Genomic DNA, 19620 nt, shown 5'->3' on the forward strand with positions numbered 1-19620 from the left:
ATCAAAACTGTCTTGTTTAGGTAAAATTCTTAATGTACTATATAGCCTGTCAGTGTCCCAGAAATATTGTTTCTAGACAATATTGTTTTGGGATATTAAAATAGGTAGTGGAGATGCATTATATTTAATTTTGCCAGTGAAAGGGAGAAGTAAAAAGTCAATTAATTCTTTCTGGCATCAAGGATACCACAAGTACAGTAATTTATTTAACATGATTCTAGTAACCTAAGAGAAAATTCTTTAAAAAACAGAAGAATCATACTTTTCACTTCTCAATGTCATTATTTCATTATTTATTTCTTGAGTATTTCTAAAACATCAGCCACCACAATTTTTGGTCAAATTCAACTATATTTTATTTGTGTTTCATCTAATGAGTACATAATTTATAAAACATGAAAATTAGAACCAAGTGATTACGGGTTTAAAACAAATTGTCTGGATATCAAGAAAATATTTCAGTCAAAATGTAATCTCCATACTACAGTCTAGTACTTAGTAGGTGGGGGTAAAGCTGAAGATCCAATAGGCAGTATGACCATAACATTTATTTATAAGACATATTGGTGGATTCTATGGTATTTGAAGTCTTTTTCAAATATATGAAAGATATTTGCACATGCCCCATGATGAGCTTTTCATTAGTTTTATGTTTAGATTTTATTAAAAAATCTATACATATGACGCAATTGCTATGAACTTGATACTACTTTACATTGCCAACAAAATTGTATGGGCATGGGTGTGTGAGTGTTTGTAAATTCAGCCTCATGGCTTATATCTTAAATGTAGACCATAGGTAGGCTTAGCTATTATTAAACCTTCTATTAGATTTAAAAGAGTGGTGATACCAAACAGCTCTCAAACTTTTAAATTTATACTTATGAAACTTTGGAGATGCACATATTTAAATACTCAACTATACGCCATACTTATATTGCTAACAATTCTACCACAAAACTAACCAGGCATCAAATGTTTCCAAAATTTCTCCTGTTTGATAAATATAATATCACTGAATTTTAAATAATGACCACTTGATGTATGACTTTCCAAAATGAAGGAGCATAAAGTATTGCTTTTTTGAGCTAAGCAAATTGGAAATTGGCACTCAGTAAATGTCGCACAAATATGCAACAGAGCCCTTTGATCTCGTATCCCATTCCTTTACACGATGGCTTCAATGCTCAGTCCCACTCACCATTGTAGTTTCTGCTATTGACCCAAAGCTGTTGATAAATATGTTGCAGGTAACATTTACAGGAGGCCCTGCAAGTTGAACAATAGAAAATTTGACAGGTTTTGTTCATGGCATAATTGAGTCACGTTTTTCTCTTGCCAGTGGCATTATAGCACTTACCATGGTAGTTTCTGTGACTGATCCAAAACTGTTGATAAAAATATTGCAAGTAACGTTTACTGGAGGACCTGTGGAATGCAATAAGAATATTGCAAGAGACATTGAAGCAAAAATACAGCTCCATCAACATCTGTGCAAATGGCTAGAAATGTAAATAAAACTAAAATGATGATGAGATTGAAAAAAAAGTTACCTAGAAGCACATGATGATAACATTCCTACTAGTATTTTGGCTAATGATGGTTAAGCAATGGTAACTTACCCTGAAGAGTTTTGAATTTGGAAAATATAAGCTAAGACTATTTAACTGAATTCATTGGTACAATTTGATATTGCAGTAGTCCTTTGGTTTGGTAAGTGGTTTTCTTTGACCTTAGGATCATCAACACCATGGGCATCAAGAGTGGGTGCCCCATGAGGATGAAATAGCCTGGGTCATGAAGTCAAAATGGAGCTGCATTTTGGATTATGGATGAGTCAGGATCATCCACTTCGTTTTGCATGATACCCTTTAAATCAATGTGTTACTTTGAGTCTTTTGAAACCTCTAAATTTGACCTTTTCCTTCTTTATATATTTTCACCCTGATGAAAAAATGATGTACAGAAATACAAAAGCCAAAGAAATTTAACTTATTTTAGGAAAATTCAAATAGCAATATAATTTAGTGTCCATTCTGTTATCTGAGTAAATGTGGTGTAAAGCAAGGATTATCACATCTTATATAAGCTTTGAACAAAATAAGTCCACTTATATCTTCAGAGACCCTGGGACTAGGCTGACCCCAGCTTTCTTTTCCCCTAGCCTTTCATCAACAGGCAAATCACTGATGATTCCCTACTTCATACTTTGCTGGGGAATTGTTTATTTCCTTCATGGAATTTCCTCTTAATGCTTTCTGAGATAAGAAAATATTGCCATGAACATCTATTCACTCATTGCTTTCCCCTGTGGAAATTTGTCTCTCTTCCCGCAGTGAAATCTCAGCAGCCCAGTGCAAGCAACACCCTAGTTGGTTCTGACTCAGTCAAGTGGTAGGATCTGAATGAAGAAGAGTTTGGCTTCAGGCCTTCCTCAAAGACTGGTGGTAACAACACAAGTTGTGGCTGCATTTTAAAACTCTAGAAGTCCAATTTGGGTTGTTGAAATGAGGAGAAAAAATTGGGGTAAAAGAGTCTTCAGGCAAGATCTTTTTGTTAAAAAACAATAGGAGCAAGGAGTATTTGTATAAAAGATATAAGTTTTTTTCCTTTTAACACCTAATTTGTCTCTATTTAATAAAAATGTGTATTTTTAAAAAAGTGTTTGCAGGCATACAACCACAGGCACCACATTATCAAAGTAATTTTCAGTTGACAGTTTTGAAATACTCCAAGTCTTTTAGTTTAGCATCTGCCAAGATGAGTTCTCCATGGTCACTTCCTACTTTGCTTGATTTTATTTTTATCTTTTGATTACTCAAAACAAAACAAAACAAAAATGAGTCTTTCTCTTTCTTGGTCATATATTCTATTCTATAACAAATTTATTTTTCTGCCAGTAAGAAATAAATTAGGCAAGGTAGGGGCAAGTCATGAGAAATTGTGTATTCACTTTTCTCTCTCCCTCCACAAAGAGATCTTTCGTTTTAGATCATCTAATTCAGGCTGGAAAATTTTTACAAATTTATATGTGCAAGATAGAATATGAATGATGGGGAAAAATCAGGAAAGAAAAGAATTGTCATTCTAGCATCCTTTTGCAATTCACTTTGGAATATCACGTTTTTATTGGTGCATATCAATTATACAGAATAGTGGGTTTCATTGTGGCATATTGGTACATGCATATAACATAATTTGATCAATTTTACCCCCAGTACCTCCCCTTAATCTCCTCTCCTCCCTTTCTCTGTTCCCCTTCTTTTACTTTATTGGTCTGCCTTTCTACTTTCATGGCATCCCTCCTCCCCCTCTCTTCCCCACTAGCTTCGATATATGAGAAAAAAACATTCTACTTATCTTTTAGAATCTGGCTCACTTTGCTTAACTTGACACATCACATTTTAACAGGAGGAACTTGAAAATTTAAACCTTGGATATCTTGTTTTGTACAGTATCTGTTTGTCTGGTCTACTGAAATATTAGAAGAATTTACAAGACTGAGTCATGCTATCATTTACTTGTTATTATCCTTGCTGGTATATGGCAGTGTAAGTATATTGCTGGAACTCGAAATATTTTAAGCTATCATATATTGGCACACTGTACTAAGTAGATTAAAAATTATCTACTTTAATTATCACAAAGGAGGATTTTTTACTGCTCTAGTAAATGTTTACAGATGATGAAACTCTTCAGAGAGGTTAAGTTACTTGATTACAGTTACTCTGCAGTAATTAGGAAAGCTGAGACTCAACATCTTGTCATTTTGGTTTCAAAAACCTAAACTTTTGCTCACTTCGCTACATTGCCTTCATGATGCAATGTCCTTCCTGAGTATTTACTATTCCTCCTGTTATTTTATATAATTCTTGATTCTTTACATCTCTCCTCTTCAACCTTGAGCATTTTATTTTTAAGGTTCATTTGCACTTATGTATAAAACCTTGGAAAGAAAAAGAGTAAGCTCTTTTTTTCAGCAAGCTATTTTTAAATTAAGGGATAAGCACATACATTTATTAAGAACTGACACACATTAAAACCTCGCTGTGTGCCAGTGAGTACTATACTTCATTCCTCAATAATTAGTTGATACCATGCTTTGCATTTTAGAAAAAAATACTAAGTCATAAAGTTGATTAACTAATTTTCCCTAGGTCACAGAATTGGTAAAATTTCTGAGGACAATAAAATTATCCTAATGATAGAATCTGCCTAAATATGGTATTTGTTCTGCAAGTTCTTTGAGTTGAATGATAGGATTACATGTTTTCTTTCTCTTTCAAGAGTTACATTGATATGTGACAATATAACATCTGCATTTTAGCCTAATAATCTGCTCAAGTATTCTGATTGACAAGATGTTCTTAGATGTGATCACCAATGAATGAATGTGTTCTGTAAATGTATGAAAAAGCAGTTTATACTAGTTAACCTCATTTAATTGATCTATTAGCAAAATGATATTTCAAAATAAGTAGAATGATAATAGCAAAATGATATTTCAAAATAAGTAGAATGATAAACTGGGAAAAAGAATGATGTAGACATCTAATCTCTCATATCACCATCTTCCCCTTCCTTCTTTACTAAGTCCTTGTCTCCTCTCTCCCTTCTCCCCTTCCTTCTTCCCTTTTTTTCTTGCTCTTGTTCTTTTTTGCTTTTGTGAAATAGAGCAATCTGGCCATAACTTACTTGAAAGGTCCTATGTTGAATCTATTTATCACTTTGGCTAGTATTGACATCTTAACAATATTGTCTTCCTACCCATAAACATATTTATATTTCTTTAGGTCTTCATTAATTTTTCAGCAATGTTTTGTAGTCAGTGTAAAGATATTTCACCTCCTTGATCCAGTTTATTTCAGATACTATTGTAAATGGAATTTTTAATATTTCCTTTTCAGATTGTTGGTTGCAATTTACAGAAATACAACTTATTTTTGTGTGGCAACCTTATATGCTGTAACTTTGATGAATTTATTTATCAGCTCTAGTAGCTTTGTATTCTTTGGGTTTCTTTTTTCTTTTATGTTATTTTTCGTTTTTCTTTTCATTACTGGGGATTGAACCCAGAGACACTATACCACTGAGCTCCATTCTAAGCTTGTTTTTATTTTTATTATTTTCATTTTGAGGCAGGGTCTGGCTAAGTTGGTAAGGCAGGCCTTGAAGTTGCAATCCTCCTGCCTGTCCTCTGTTTCCCAAGTAGTTCTCTAGGGCTTTCTATATACCTGACCATGTCATATAGGAATACAGATATTTTTACTTCCTCATGAATTTGGATGCCTTATATTATTTTTTATTAATTAGTTATTCTGGATAAAACTTCCAATACAACATTGAACAGCAGTAGTGAAAGGAGGCATCATTGTCTTATTCCTGTTCTTAGGAATAAGAATAGGAATAAGACATGTTATGTTGTTACCTTTGTGTTTTCATAAATGGACTCTGTCATATTGAAGTTCCTTTCTGTTCCTGTTTTTCTGAGTGTTTTGAGGATTTTGTCATGAAAGGATGTTGGATTTTGCAATTTCTTATTCTGAATCAACTGAGATGATCATGTGGGTTTTTTTCTCCTTCATTCTATTAAGATGATGTATTACTGTGTTTTGATTAATTTTCCTATTTTGAATCACCTTGGCATTCTTGAGATTTCTCAATTGATCATGGTGTGCTATAAGATATGACTTGCTAATATTTTATGAGGATTTTTGTATCTGTCTTCATAAGGTATATTATTTAGTGATTTTTCTTTTGGGGGTCTTTATCTGGCTTTGGTATATGGCCTTATAAAATGATTTAGGAAGTCTTTCTTCATTTGTTTACTTAGTGGAATAATTTGAGAAGTGTTTGGTAGAACTCACCAGATAAGCCACCTGGTCCTGAACTTTTTTTTTATTAGAAGATTTTTAATAACTGCTTTAATCTCTTGGTTATTATATTTTTGTTGAGATTTTCCATTATTTCTTTAATCAGAGTTAATGTGTTCCTAGGTATTTTCTGTTCCACTCAGATTATCTAATTTTTACATAATCTTACAATTCATTTTATTTCTGTAATATCAGTTACAATTCCATTTTTATTTTAAGTATCTTTGATCATTTAGATAAATATGTCAGTTTTATTATCTTTGAAAAAAAATTTGGTTTTGTTATTCTCCAATTCCTCTTCTAGTCTATTCTTCTCCACTTTAATCTTAATTATTTACTTCTGCTGCAAGCTTTGGCTTTACTTTGCTATTCTTTTTCTAGTTCCTTGAGGTCTAAAAGTAGATTATTAATGTGAGACTTTTTTCTTTTTTAATATAAGCATTTACATTATAAACTTCCCACTGAACACTACCTTCACTGCATCCTATTTGTTTTGTTATATTGTATTGTTTTTACTTATTTCTAATTTCCCTTGTGTTTTCTTTTTGGATTCATAGTTTTTTTAAGGGGGTGTTTATTTCCTATTATTTGTGAATTTTGGAGTTTTCCTTTCTTACTAATTTATAGCTTTTTCCAGTATGGTTGGAAAAGATACTATTTATGATATAAATCTTTTAAAAATTATTGAGATTGTTTTGTGGCCACATGTATGCTGTATTCTGGAAAATGTTCCACATGTACTTGAGAAGAATGTATAATCTGCTGGTGGTAGTAGACTGCTCTATATATGTGGTTTAGGTGTAATTGGTTTGTATTGTTCATGTCCTCTCTTTCATTACTGATCTTTATGTTCTATTCACTATTGAAAATGGTGTATTGAAGTACCCAACTATTATTATAGAAGTGTTTATTTTTCCCATTAAATTTGTCAATGTCTGTTTCATATATTTTGGAGTTCTGTTGTAGGTAATTAAAATATCTAATGAGCCTGTGGAGTATGGTACATACATTAATGCTAACATTAGACGTAATGAGCCAATCAGTATATAGATTAGGAAGTAAAGACCTGCATTTAATCATTCTGTTTAGGTTTCCTTATCAGGTAATAATAATTAGAAATTGGATTGGTGTTGCTTCAAAGAGAATGTTAAATAGTATTAGTTCTGTGGTGGCCAATGTCACAATTAAGAATATTATTATAAAGATTAATATTGAAATACACAGTTGCTTATGTTTAGAAGTATATCTTGTACTATGTGTGGTGGCACATGCCTGTAATCCCAGGGACTCTTGAAGCTGAGACATCAGGATCACAAATTCAAAGCCAGCCTCAGCAACTTAGCAAGGCCCTAAGCAAATTAGCGAGATCCTGTCTCTAAATAAAAAATAAAAGGGGCTTAAAAGGGACTGGGGATGTGGCTGAGTAGTTAAGCATTTCTAGGTTCAATCCCCAGTACAAAAAAAAAAGACTTATCTTTTTGATGAGTTGGTCCTTTTATCAATATATATTATTGTCTTTTAAAATATTGCACTTATCTGTTATTCATATGACTATATAATCTTGGCAATGTATATGTGCATATATTCATATGGAATATATGTCTGTGTGTCTGTGTGTGTGTTAACGAAATCTTCCTAACTTTGTTATATGTATTATTTTTTTCAAAATTTTCACGATAGATTCTGCTTAAAAATAAGCATCAGGAAAGAATAGGAGATCCTGTGTAATCCTAATACAATAAGTCATTAATGGTTAGATCTGTTCCAGGTATTTTCCAATATAATTTTTAGGTGAAAGACTACTTGAGTGAAAAGAACAATCCTTGAGTTCCAAGATAAAAGTGTTATATTTTCTCTCGTCACAAATAGAGAAGAATTGCATTTTCATTTTGCATTTTATTTCTTGTAAATAATTTAACATGTCTTCAAGTATCACTATTGCTTTAGTGTGGGTCCCTTGGATGGGGAAAAGGAATATTAAATATACATGTTTCATTGATGCAAAATTAAATTTCCTTTGGAATAAAATTTTTGTATAGTAGAAAGATCCTTGCCATTAATTCAAAAGATAAAGGGAAAATTAAAGCACACAGATGAAGCAAGTAGATTTAGAATTAAGGGTTAGATCTTTGATATCTGGACATGAGTAAGCACTTTTTCTTATAATGGTTTTCTGTGTTGCATAATGTGTTTGTATTCATGAAATAAGAGAGCCTTGTTAGATGGAAGGATTCCAAGTAGAGGTAATGGCTTTTGATGATAGCAGTCACTTGGGGGGTGGTTTCTAATCTTCAAGAATGACAAACTTTAAAATTTTAATGTCATGATCATAATTAAAAATGGGCACATTTGATCTTGAAAATTCACCACAAACAAATATATACCATTGATTCCTCTGCCCAATGCATGGTTAAAATGGATTTACTAATCCTACTGCATTCAATTTGCTGATATCCAGGTGTGCACAAAGTGCAAATCATTCAGAGGGAAACAAACTAGACATTTACTGACTCCCACAGCCTGGTTATATAGTCCAGAAATCCATTTTCTTTGGATTAGCCATATTGATATCTATGAAGAAATTGCCAGATAACATGATTAAGTAACATCTAAGGTAGCTTAAATCTCAAGAACCAAATCTATGAGTTCTTCCAACTCATGGCTACCAGTTGGCATCTGATTCCTACAAGGTTATACTGTGTGGACAGAAAGGAACATGACTTAGATTCCTGTCAGGAGACCTTGAAAATGCTACAAGTGTCTATCTTTGCATGCTGTAATTTCTCCATGATTTAAAGAGAAGGGCTAGGACAGGACACAAAATCTCATATTGGGTGATCACTTTTAAGACAGTTAGTGCTATTAATTTAACAGGAACACCAAGCATAAACCAAGAAGACTGTCCTGAGAGAACCTGTCGTATCTATAATGCTAGCTCTGATTATCACCACTTGGGGGCTTTAAACAGATTGTAGAAAATCTGAATCTGTTAATTCTTCTTTAGAATAGGATTAATGATGGTTACCTTGATAGTAATTGTGAAAACTAATGGTAATGTATGGAAATGATGTAAATTTGTTTAAAAATTATAGTTGCTATTATTTATAGTAATGGTAGTCATTGATATTCAATACTATTATTATTACAAGTTCACTGGGTAGTCAAAATATGCTTATGTGGAAGGTTCATACCAAACTCATTTTAATATAGAATAAACAGAAATCTTTAGACTTAAATTTAAATCTTCTAACATCCTCTTAGAGTAATCTTTATTGAAATAATGCCCATGTGTAAACTCTAGGTGCTTTCCAATTTTATGGAATTTCTTGGCAGGACTCAACCACTTTTTATCACTTTCTTGCTTCTAGGAATTGTATATAAACATTTTTGATGTTTGGAGAATGCATATAGCCACCAAGAGTTTCAGATGATCACTTCTACTTTCTTTGTTTAGAATAGGGTTTCTCAGTCTTGGGACAATCGGCACATGGAGCATGATCATTACTTGTTTTGGATGTTGTCCTGTGCATTGTAGAATGTTTAGTAGCATCCCTAGTCTCTCTATACACTAAGTACCAATAGCACCCCACTTCCCACATTCCCTGATGTGACAAAAATGTGTTTAGTTATTGTCCAATGTCTCACGGGGTACAAAATCTTCCTCAATTGAGAACTACTAAATTACAAAAAAGAAGGTAAAATATAGGATGAATAAAATATTACTGATCAAAATCACATTTTATGTAATAGCTAAATGAACTAGATTATTCTGTTTCCCCAAACCAATACTGGTATCATATTAAAATATTTCTCATATTTCAGATGAGAAATTCTCATATTTCAACAGTGTGGATTTTAAGAAATATTTAAACATACTTTGGAGTAAAAATGGCAGTGTTATGGAACTTACACTTCTTTGTTGGGTTTATTCATCAAGGAATTAAATGAGCAAGCATTTGTTGAATTATATATATTTATAAGTTACAAATCTTCAGACTTCATTACATCAAAAATATTTAATGAGCACCCACTATTTGCCATTATACTAGGTCTTCTACTAATCATTATTTATAATTAAATGGTGAATTATGGGTCTAAATATAAGAAAATCAGGTATTAAAGAAAAGTCAAACAATTTGCTGAAAAGCTCTTAAGTGGTTCTACAAGAAATGTCAGAGAAAACAAAAAGTGTGTGCCCAACCAAGCATCACAGGACTTTTTTTTGTTTGTTTGTTCATTGCAAAATTGTAGTGACCTTAAAGTGTATGTTTATCTTTTAGGAGGTTCAGGGCACTTTGTTGTAAAAAGGTTCAATTTGTATTTTAAAGATCTCAGAGACTAAATGGAATTCTCAAATCGAGAATAATTTGTAAATTTAATCTATGTATATTTCTATTTGTGCTATAATAAAATATCATCAGATGGAGAACTGCTGAAAAACATGGGATTCTTTCTATCTTGGGATTTCTGCAGATAATAAATAACGATCCATTTACCCTTAGAAGAGAAAATTCTAAATGCCATTTAAAATTAGTTTTAAAATAAAGAGACCTAAGAATTTCTCATGAACCCAAATGACATTTCCTTTCATTTTAGGAAGTAACAAAAAATAGAATTAAAGATGACTTTCTCTTGTTAATTGAATCCTCTACTACTTTGTGAAATGAATAGCAAGTTCATCACCTTGTTAGGTCCTGACAAATTGAAAATAGATTTTTTTTGCATCACTGATTTTTAAAAGAAGAAACTGCTATGCTTGGGATTATAATAATGAAATTGGTAGATGGATCCACATATTCATATTTGTTTCCATGTCTGATTCATCTTATATCAATGATAAATGATATTCAGTGAATTTCTTCATAAGTCTCCCCATCTGAATATCAAAATTTTTGACATTTCCATAGCCTCAGAACCCTTACCATGTTGTTTTAAAGTCAATTTTTGTATGTTTGTCTAATCTTTTTAGTATTTTCTAGACAGTTCATGGTTTGTATCTGATATACTGTTATGTTCTCCTGGGCACTCATTATAGTATTGAGCACATATTAAGTGTTCAATAAATGTGTAGTGAATGTTATTGATGGAAAGATAATCCATTTGTATATGGAAATGTCAGTGGCATCTCAAGAAATCTGATTCAGAACAGTTTTCAATATAAGGCTTTTTAACCTGATCAGTTGTCTTCTTACATCCATTTTGCTCCAAAGAGTAGTTCACACAAAAGATAATTTATAGCTAAGTGGTGGAGTGATTGCTTAGCATACATGCAAAGCCTTGGGTTCAATCCCCAGCACCAAAAAAAAAAAAAAGGAAAAAGTTCATTTAAATTTAAATAAAATATCTTATTTAAGACTTTGAGATCAGAAATGAATTATGTTTGTTATCTCTTCAGAGCACTCAACAGAATGAGGAAATTATGACATAATTTTGACAGTCACCAATGAGCAGCAGTATGGCATTGTGTTCCTTTGAAACCACTACTGAGCTGCTGTGTTTCAGGTAGGAATCAGGAAACTTCTTGATTGTTGCCCTCCCTTCTGACGTAATCCCTCCCCAGTGTAGCATGGGATAATGGAAAAAGTCATACACTTTGGGGCCAAAAGAACTGGGTTTAAATCTTGGCTCTGTTATATACTATGTGTGATTCTATGTAGGCTATTTAATTCCTATGGACTCAATTTTCTTGTTTATGGAAGATGAAATATTTTCATCTAATCTCAGGTTCAATGGGAGAAATAAATAAGATAGACCAAGTGAAATTCCACCTATTTCTTTTCTTTTCTTTTTTTTTTTTTTTGTGGTGCTGGGGATTGAACCCAGGGCCTTAAGCATGTGAGGCAAGCACTCTACCAACTGAGCTATCTCCCCAGCCCTTAGCTATTTGTTTTATCTTGCCATTTCCTTCTATCAAGGAAAGGTATTCTTCCCAAACCTCAAGATTTTCCTTTTGTTGTACTTTCTCAAGCACCATATTTCTGCCTTCCATTTTATTATTGTCATCCCTATTCACAGTGTTAAAGAAAATACCTGTATTTTAAAAGTATAAATAAACTCCAGGAAAAAATATGTTCCCTCTTTATTAGAGAAGGATTGTATTATTAAATCTAACAATCATAAGTGTAGGGGAAAATATGCTTCAATGGAAAACCATGCATTGTCTATATAGCACACTCTTTTACGTTACCTGACCCTGATTCTATGGGAGCTATTTTACAACTGTGTAAATTATATAACTGATAATAATTTTTCTTATGGACCTGAAAATTCTGTCCTATACATGTTCAAGAGATTTCCTTCTTCCACTGTGGAAAAGGCTAGTTTTGTCTACATTTCCACATTCAGTTTGATATTCTTAATCTATAATTATGTCTTTCTTGGAGTTTCTCTTGAACTGGTTATTACTTCTTCTTAGTTCCCATATTGCATAATGAGTTAAATAAAATCATTCACATGTATTAATTTTATATCTGTATGAGAGTGATGATTTTACCTTTTTTGGAAAATTTATCTTTAAGGTAAAGTTTTTTAAAGAGATTTTTTTCTTTACCCTTTAGAAGTCTTAGGCTCTGAGCCAGGGTTTAGAAGCTTGGAGACCTAAATTCTGTTAAAGACCATTGCATTGTCGTGCAACCCAGCACTTTCTATTTAGCTGTCAAAAGAGATCTTAAAGCTCCATGTCTGCCAATGAACAGTACCTAAGCTCTCATTTCCCTCCTCTGTTCCTCTGTGGCTTCCACAAATGGGGACTTGTTTTCTCCTTAGGCATTCTGAACCATTTCTCTAAGGGTGAGAAGGTCACCACTGTACTGTTAGGAAACAGGTTTTCTGTGTCAGCAACATATCTAAAAATAAAACCCAGAGTTCCTGATATGTACTCTTCTCTACTAACAACTAGGACAGCTGTTCCTCTCTTGCAAAGGGAAACCCTGGACTCCTGGTGCTTGTTGTATTTAAAAGTGCTCACATTTGACTGATAGGCCCCCTACAATTAAGCAGCATGTTACACTATGCATCTTTGTAATTTAGTATAATTAAAAGGGCATTATAGGCCTCCTTTTGTATGTGGGATGCTCACTTAGTTTGAGTTCTCTCTAAGTCAAGGATTCAGGTAAAATTAGTTTATTAGGGATGTGAATAATACACTGGATGGGAAGTAGGGAAGTGTAACAGAGTAGAGAAAGGCAGACAAGAAAAGGTGAGTCAATAAATTCATTATTCTCTGATGGCAAATGAAGCTTTATCTCATGAGAACCTCTGGAAGCCGGTATAGGAACACTACTGAATGATTTTTCCCAGGGGGAGAAGAAGCTTGGGCATTTTACATCAATTTTCATTAGTCATTGAATGAAAGTACTTTCAGGAGGCATTCATTCATCTTCACTTCTGGTCTGCCACAAGGGTGGGCAAAATGGCTTGGGTCAGAGAAAGCCCTCAAGCAAAGAAATTCAGCTTCTGCCGTTTGGAAATCACATTGTGCATTAATGTGGTAAAGAATTGGGAATATGGGTGAAATGCTGACACTGGTGCCTTATAAACTTCAGGGAGTACAGAAATATACTCAATCCCTGTATTCAATAAACTCATAATTTCTCATGGCAGAAAGACTTTGGTTAGACTAATTACAGTATAATTAGATAATAAGGATAATGTTTTAAGGGGATAAAATATAGAAAGCAATGAATTGTGCAGGTGAAAAGGAAAAGAGAGGGAGATTTCTTGCAGGGGATTAATGTATCTTTTTATATGAAGAAAAGGAGGAAGATATGGTTCTATTTTATATTGAGTGTATATCACCAACCAACATGTAACCAGAAATTGAAGGGTGAACATGCATTATTATTTTGACAGCTCGTTTGACAGTTCTTTATTGTATATCCTCCATCGAATTCTAAAGTCCCCCAGTTTTGCACTGTTAAATATTTTATAGTGATGAAGAAACTGACCTAAATCTGGATCTTTATATCATGTATTTCTACCTCCATCTCATTGTGACAGATCTTTGAACTAAATAGAGCCATCTCTCCAAGAGTAAAGAAGTCATGTGACCTTCTCTCATTCATTATAGTTATATACACACTTGAAGTGGAGGAGGTCATTCTCCTACTAGATACCATCACTTATTGTGGACTAATGATAATGAGCAGTGATGTCACCTATGACCTCAAAGGGTTATAATTTGAAAACATAGGAATTATGTTTTGCCAAAGAAACAAAATGGAGTCTTTATCCATGATTCTTTCATACTAAGTACCAGATTTCTTGAGGCTTTAAGAAGGCTATCTAATTTCTTATGTTGTACCAGATGCAATAGAGCAGAATGGTAGGAAAGAAAGACCTTTGGTGAGGTCTTTATGAGCCTCATAATTCCAAAAACTTCAGTTAACAAAGATAGGAAGTCTACCAAGCCAAAAGTCAAGAATCATCCTAAGAGAATCTTCTCTTTAGAGGTTAACCTGGGCTGATATACACCTAGTCATGTGTCATGAATTTGCAAATATAGACACAGGTAGTTGCCTAGGCCATCATAAAAATAGTATAGTTGTTGAGTATATCACCAGACTACGTGGATTTGACCAGCTGCTCTGCCTCTCACAGTTGTGCAAGATATAAAGATTCTAAGTAATTGGTTTCTGGATCTGTAACATTGGGACTATGAACAGTAAGTAATACTTATTAGTTTTATGAGGAACAAATGAAAGCATTCATGTAACATGTTTAACATGTTGCCTGGTACATTGCGAGGCACACATTGTCTTTGTGAACCCCACCCATATTCCAAATCCTCACTCATTTTCCACCTCTTCTTATACATCAACCATTATCAACTTCCCTTACTCATAACATCTAGTCTCCATGACAATTGCATACATAGCTATAGTGATTATATACACAAAAGTTGGCATGTGTTGTTCAGACTTGTTTTCTGTCTTTTATTTCATTTGCTCAGGAAGATGATGCATTGCTGGAGGATAGGAATTATCTGTCACTGCTTCTAGAAGTTCCCAAAGTACCTGTAAGTTAGGAACATTATAAGTGCCTCTTCCAAATATTTCGTGATCAATTTGCACCTTACTACAAGGTTCAATTGACTTTGTACACAAGATGCCTCTGCTTAGTGAAAGTCCAAGTAAATTCAGAGAGCAATCTTGTTAGTTGTGAAAGAAAGCTACACCAGCAAGCAGCCCTCAGAACCTTCTGTTTCCTGTCACTGAGCAAGGTTGAGTCCTTTATATATGCTGGAAAGTAATAAAAAATAATAAAATTATAGACTTCAGATCTCAGAGTTAGAGTTTTCTCTCATTATGTCCAAATGAGTGAGATTATTAAATGCAAACATTCCCATAGCCCAGGCAATAAATTCTACTGGAAAGTATACTAAAGGACCAGATCAAATGCCACATGGAGGGGCATGCTTTTAACTTTCCATCATAGTCAGTATTTTCCTGGGATATGTTTAAATATATCATATATCTGGACTGAAAGAAGATGTAAAAATGATTACAAAATGCCATTAGTCTGAGACAAAAATCACAGAATGCATAACCCATGAAAGCAGCAGTCTCTATTCCTTCTTTCCTCAACTACTAGCTATCTTTCTCTACTCCCATCCTCATCTTCTGATCTACAGACTAGTTCTAATATATCCCAAGCAGAAAACTGTTGGGTGATTGGAGGGAAATCAGTTTTGCTTGTTTGTTTAATTATTCATCAAACATTTATGGAGGATTAATAATGTGCTCAAATCTGAGAATGTAAAGTTGAATAATAAACAGATCTTGAGGCAAAACACTTCAAAGGCCCTTAAAGGCCTCCATATTCACAAGCCCTTAGCATGGCTGTGTAATTAATAAATGAATATAAATCTAACTCATGATCCCAGTATACAAATCTTTAAAGCTTTTACTATACCACTAATGGTAATAAGGGAGACTGCATGGAAACAAAAGCCAGTTGTATATGCTTACTAGCTGTATGACCATGAGTAAAAACTCTCATTCTCCATTTACTTATCTGTAAAATAATAATTGTAACATGCATGTACTTTTTAAGGTTATTAGAAGGATTAAATTAGTTAATATACAAAGTTCTTAACACATAGTAAGAGCTCAATTAATATAAACTAGCAATGTTAATATTAACATTTCTATTTCTGGGACCCTACCATGAAAATTGTGAGGAATTCATGCATAACTACAGTGATGAATAAAGGGCTGATTAAGAAGGCAACTAATGGATAACTTGGACACCAACTCCCTTTACCTCCCTTCATCTTTTGTGAGATAATTGTGCACAATACCTTCTGGATTGATCTTCAGGATCTTATACACTAAAATATTCCTATTTAATAAGCCCACTGAGAAGTATTTTCTTTTTTTTTAAAGAGAGAGAGAATTTTTAATATTTATTTTTTAGTTTTCAGTGGACACAACATCTTTTATTTTTTATTTTTATGTGGTGCTGAGGATTGAATCCAGTGCCCCTTGCATGCCAGGCGAGCACACTACCACTTGAGCCACATCCCTAGCCCCTGAGAAGTATTTTCAATAGGAAAAAACACTCAGGTTTTTTGGTATATTTAAAATTTTAAGTGCTTTCTGAAAGACAGAAGAGAAAGGTAACTAAACATTAGAAGCCTGGTGATCTTTTTTAGATTCATGGTGACTGCACCAAGAACTAGCCTATAGTGTAGAAGGGCCTCTCTATGGCAGATGACAGAGTACTACTTCAGCAAGTAAAGAGAGGCCATTAGATGTGAAATAACACTGACTACCTTGCAAACTTATTATTAGAGTGAAAAAAAACGGTATTTCTCCTTCACTGCAATGTCCATATAAATTATTCATGATCCTTTCAGTACCTTCGAGAACGTTACTTCATCAATTGTCCTCTCTCTTCTACAGTATGTTCAATCTCTTTCTCCTACATTCCACAAACAAACTCTTGTCTTAATTTAAAAAATAATGAAGCCCTCACTTTCCTGAAACTCTGTAATCTAATATCCAATCTTCCCTTTGGTTCTAATCAAATGAGAATTTACACATTAATTTTCCTCCACTTTCTCAAATTTCATTCATTCTACAACCAACTCAACCTTGGCTTTTGCCTGTCTATACTAGAGAAGTTGTTCTTGCAGAAGTAAAAATTGTCCCACTGGCTAAGTCCAAAAATCTACTTCTTTGATCCATTCTACTCAACATTCCTGCTACATTTGACATGGTTGGTTTCCCAATCCTCAAAACTCTTCCATTAACAGTAATGACTGTCTTTTTCTGGTTTTCCTCTGATTATCCAAACTGTCCTCTATAATCTTTGCTGAGTCTTTCTCTCACTCCTACTTCTTCAATGTTTATGTGCCTGGAAATCCTATATGTATCCCTCTTCTCTATTCATTATACATTTTCTTACTGGGTGATCTTAGTTAAAATATTGTCATTATCAGGTGACACTCTTTCTTATTCTTTCTAGCCTCAGCATCTCTTCTTGGCTCAAGATCAACATTTTCAGCTACAGATTATACGTCCTTATCTAGATTGTGGTAGTCACCTCAAATACAAAATGTACAAAACTGAACTCATTATCTTCCTCACCCAGCATCATCTTCCTATTATGTCTGAGTGAATAAAAATCACAATCTGTTCAACTGCTCAAACTGGAAACTTGAATCAAATATTGCTCTTTCTCATATACCCCCATACTTTTTATGATGTAATTTGACCTTAAACTTATCTTATGAATCTAGCTCCTTTCTAATGCTATTACCACTACCTAAGCCTTGAACTTCATCATCTCTCTCTTGTGAGTAATTACCATGGCATTCTGGTCACTTACCTTTCTATTATATCCTTTGAAAGGCATTCTGAATTATTTCTTAGAAATCATACCTAATCATACTTCTTTTCTGCTTAAACACCTCGTTTGCTTCTACATTTTCTATGGTTATATCTATGTTTTAATACTCTTTTTCACAGTCTATTTTTAACTAAATTTACCCCCTGGCCTCATCTTCTGACTTCTCCCTTATTTCCTGTAAGTATAATCATCTTTTGTTATCCCCCAAAATAGTCATTTTTTTTCATACATGAAAGTTCCCTACCTGAAGTTTCTTTGCCCGTTCATAAAATACCTTCATATCTCTCAAGATCCAGTTCAAGCATCACCTCCTTTATAGAGCCTGGCGCTACTTCTTTTTCTCCTCGTGGACTGAGCTCTCACATATCAAGAACTCCCCAGAGAAAAATAATCAATATTAGTGGATGATGCCTTAATTGGACTTTTGGGGCCTTAGTAAAGACTTCTGGTTCATTGACTCATCATCTGGGAAAATCCTCCATCTTGAGGACCCTCTTTTATTTTTATAAAGTTGATGGATAAGGCTCAAAAGGAGAATTTTAGAGGAAGTTTAACCACAGGCTCACTGGTTGGAAGTAAGGACTATAACCATGAAGTGCAACTGAAATTGCTTTAATAGTTAGAAATTACTGACAATTCAGGTATATTCAATATTAACAATGAGTATTATCGGATACCTTTAATTTTATTTACAAAGCACTGCAGACACTGAGTAGAAGAGTTTTCTTAGACCAGTGAATTGTATTTGGATATGTTAGAAGCCACCATCCATCCCTGTTCACTATTAGGCATGGAAAATGAAGCTTTTATAAACGAGACATTAATCCTGAAGTAGTTTTAAAGTACAAGGAAACAGAACACTAAGGTTTCATGTTAGAAGGCTGGAAAGTTAATCATCCTTTATTTGGTGACCAGCACAGTGCCATATGCCTAATAAATGCTTTGTATATGTTGATGTGTGGATGAACCCACTCACTCAACACATTTATTAGGTTTCTAGGTAAACAGGAAGTACACAAAAATATGGGTCTTTGAAGATAAATAGATTCAACCTATAATATAAAGGTGAACTACTATGTTAAAATACAGTCAATAAAGTATTGCAGAATGAGAATAAGTGTCCCTATTATCATTCTTTAATGACTTACATTCCTTTCCATCCTAGGCTTTGGTATCTGAAAAGATTGTGCTTTTTAAAGTTCTGTTTGGCAGCAAAACAACTTTTCCTTTCCCCAAAATGAGAGAAATGGTAAAGAAAATTCCAGCTTTTTTCTGTTTAGGGAACTGTGGTAAGGAGCCAAATGAGATTACTTATAGAAAGCACTTCATACATTTTAAATGAATCAGAAATACTTGCAGAAAATAATTTAGTCTTATAGTTCAATTACTAATATCTCACTTTTTTTATAAAGAGAGAGTGAGAGAGGAGAGAGAGAGAGAATTTTTTAATATTTATTTTTTAGTTCTCGGTAGACACAGCATCTTTGCTGGTATGTGGTGCTGAGGATCCAACCCAGGCCGCACACATGCCAGGTGGGTGCACTACCACTTGAGCCACATCCTCAGCCTGTATCTCACTTTTTATTAGTACAGATTCTGGGATTAAAGATTGGTATTATCAACTTTTTATTTAATAAATGTTCATTGGCTACCTATCTACTATAAAGTGTTGGAGGTATGAGGAGAATGAGGTAAGCCCAATCCTGGCCTGCTGATGTGGAACTGAATGAGACAGTGAAGCAGGCAACCACAGGATAGGCTCTAAACTGAGCATGTAGGAAAGGATGAATTTTTTGGAAGTTTAAGAGAAGCTTTCTAGAGAGAATTATATCAAAGCTGAGGTCTGAAGGATGATCCAAAAAGACTCCTTCACCCAAACTACAGTACTTTTAAC

The 19620-nt window shown here is 33.6% G+C and overlaps 1 protein-coding gene across 8 annotated transcripts in view; it reads right to left on the minus strand.

The window, feature by feature from the left end:
- The window catches only part of Glra2 (glycine receptor alpha 2), a 187276-nt gene that overhangs the window by 142876 nt on the left and 24780 nt on the right, over positions 1-19620 (minus strand). For 5 of the 8 annotated variants that reach the window (XM_021722797.3, XM_040288903.2, XM_040289007.2 and 2 more), the window contains one exon: positions 1361-1428. The exons of 1 other annotated variant lie outside the window; for it this stretch is intronic. In XM_021722797.3, coding sequence (XP_021578472.1) covers positions 1361-1428 — 68 coding nt within the window. Of the gene's footprint in view, positions 1-1201; positions 1270-1360; positions 1429-19620 lie in introns of those variants that run through there. 2 more of the 8 variants (XM_078035112.1, XM_005315982.3) reach the window with 2 other exon arrangements.

The sequence above is a fragment of the Ictidomys tridecemlineatus genome, chromosome X (genome assembly GCF_052094955.1).
Source record: "Ictidomys tridecemlineatus isolate mIctTri1 chromosome X, mIctTri1.hap1, whole genome shotgun sequence".
NCBI lineage: Eukaryota > Metazoa > Chordata > Mammalia > Rodentia > Sciuridae > Ictidomys > Ictidomys tridecemlineatus.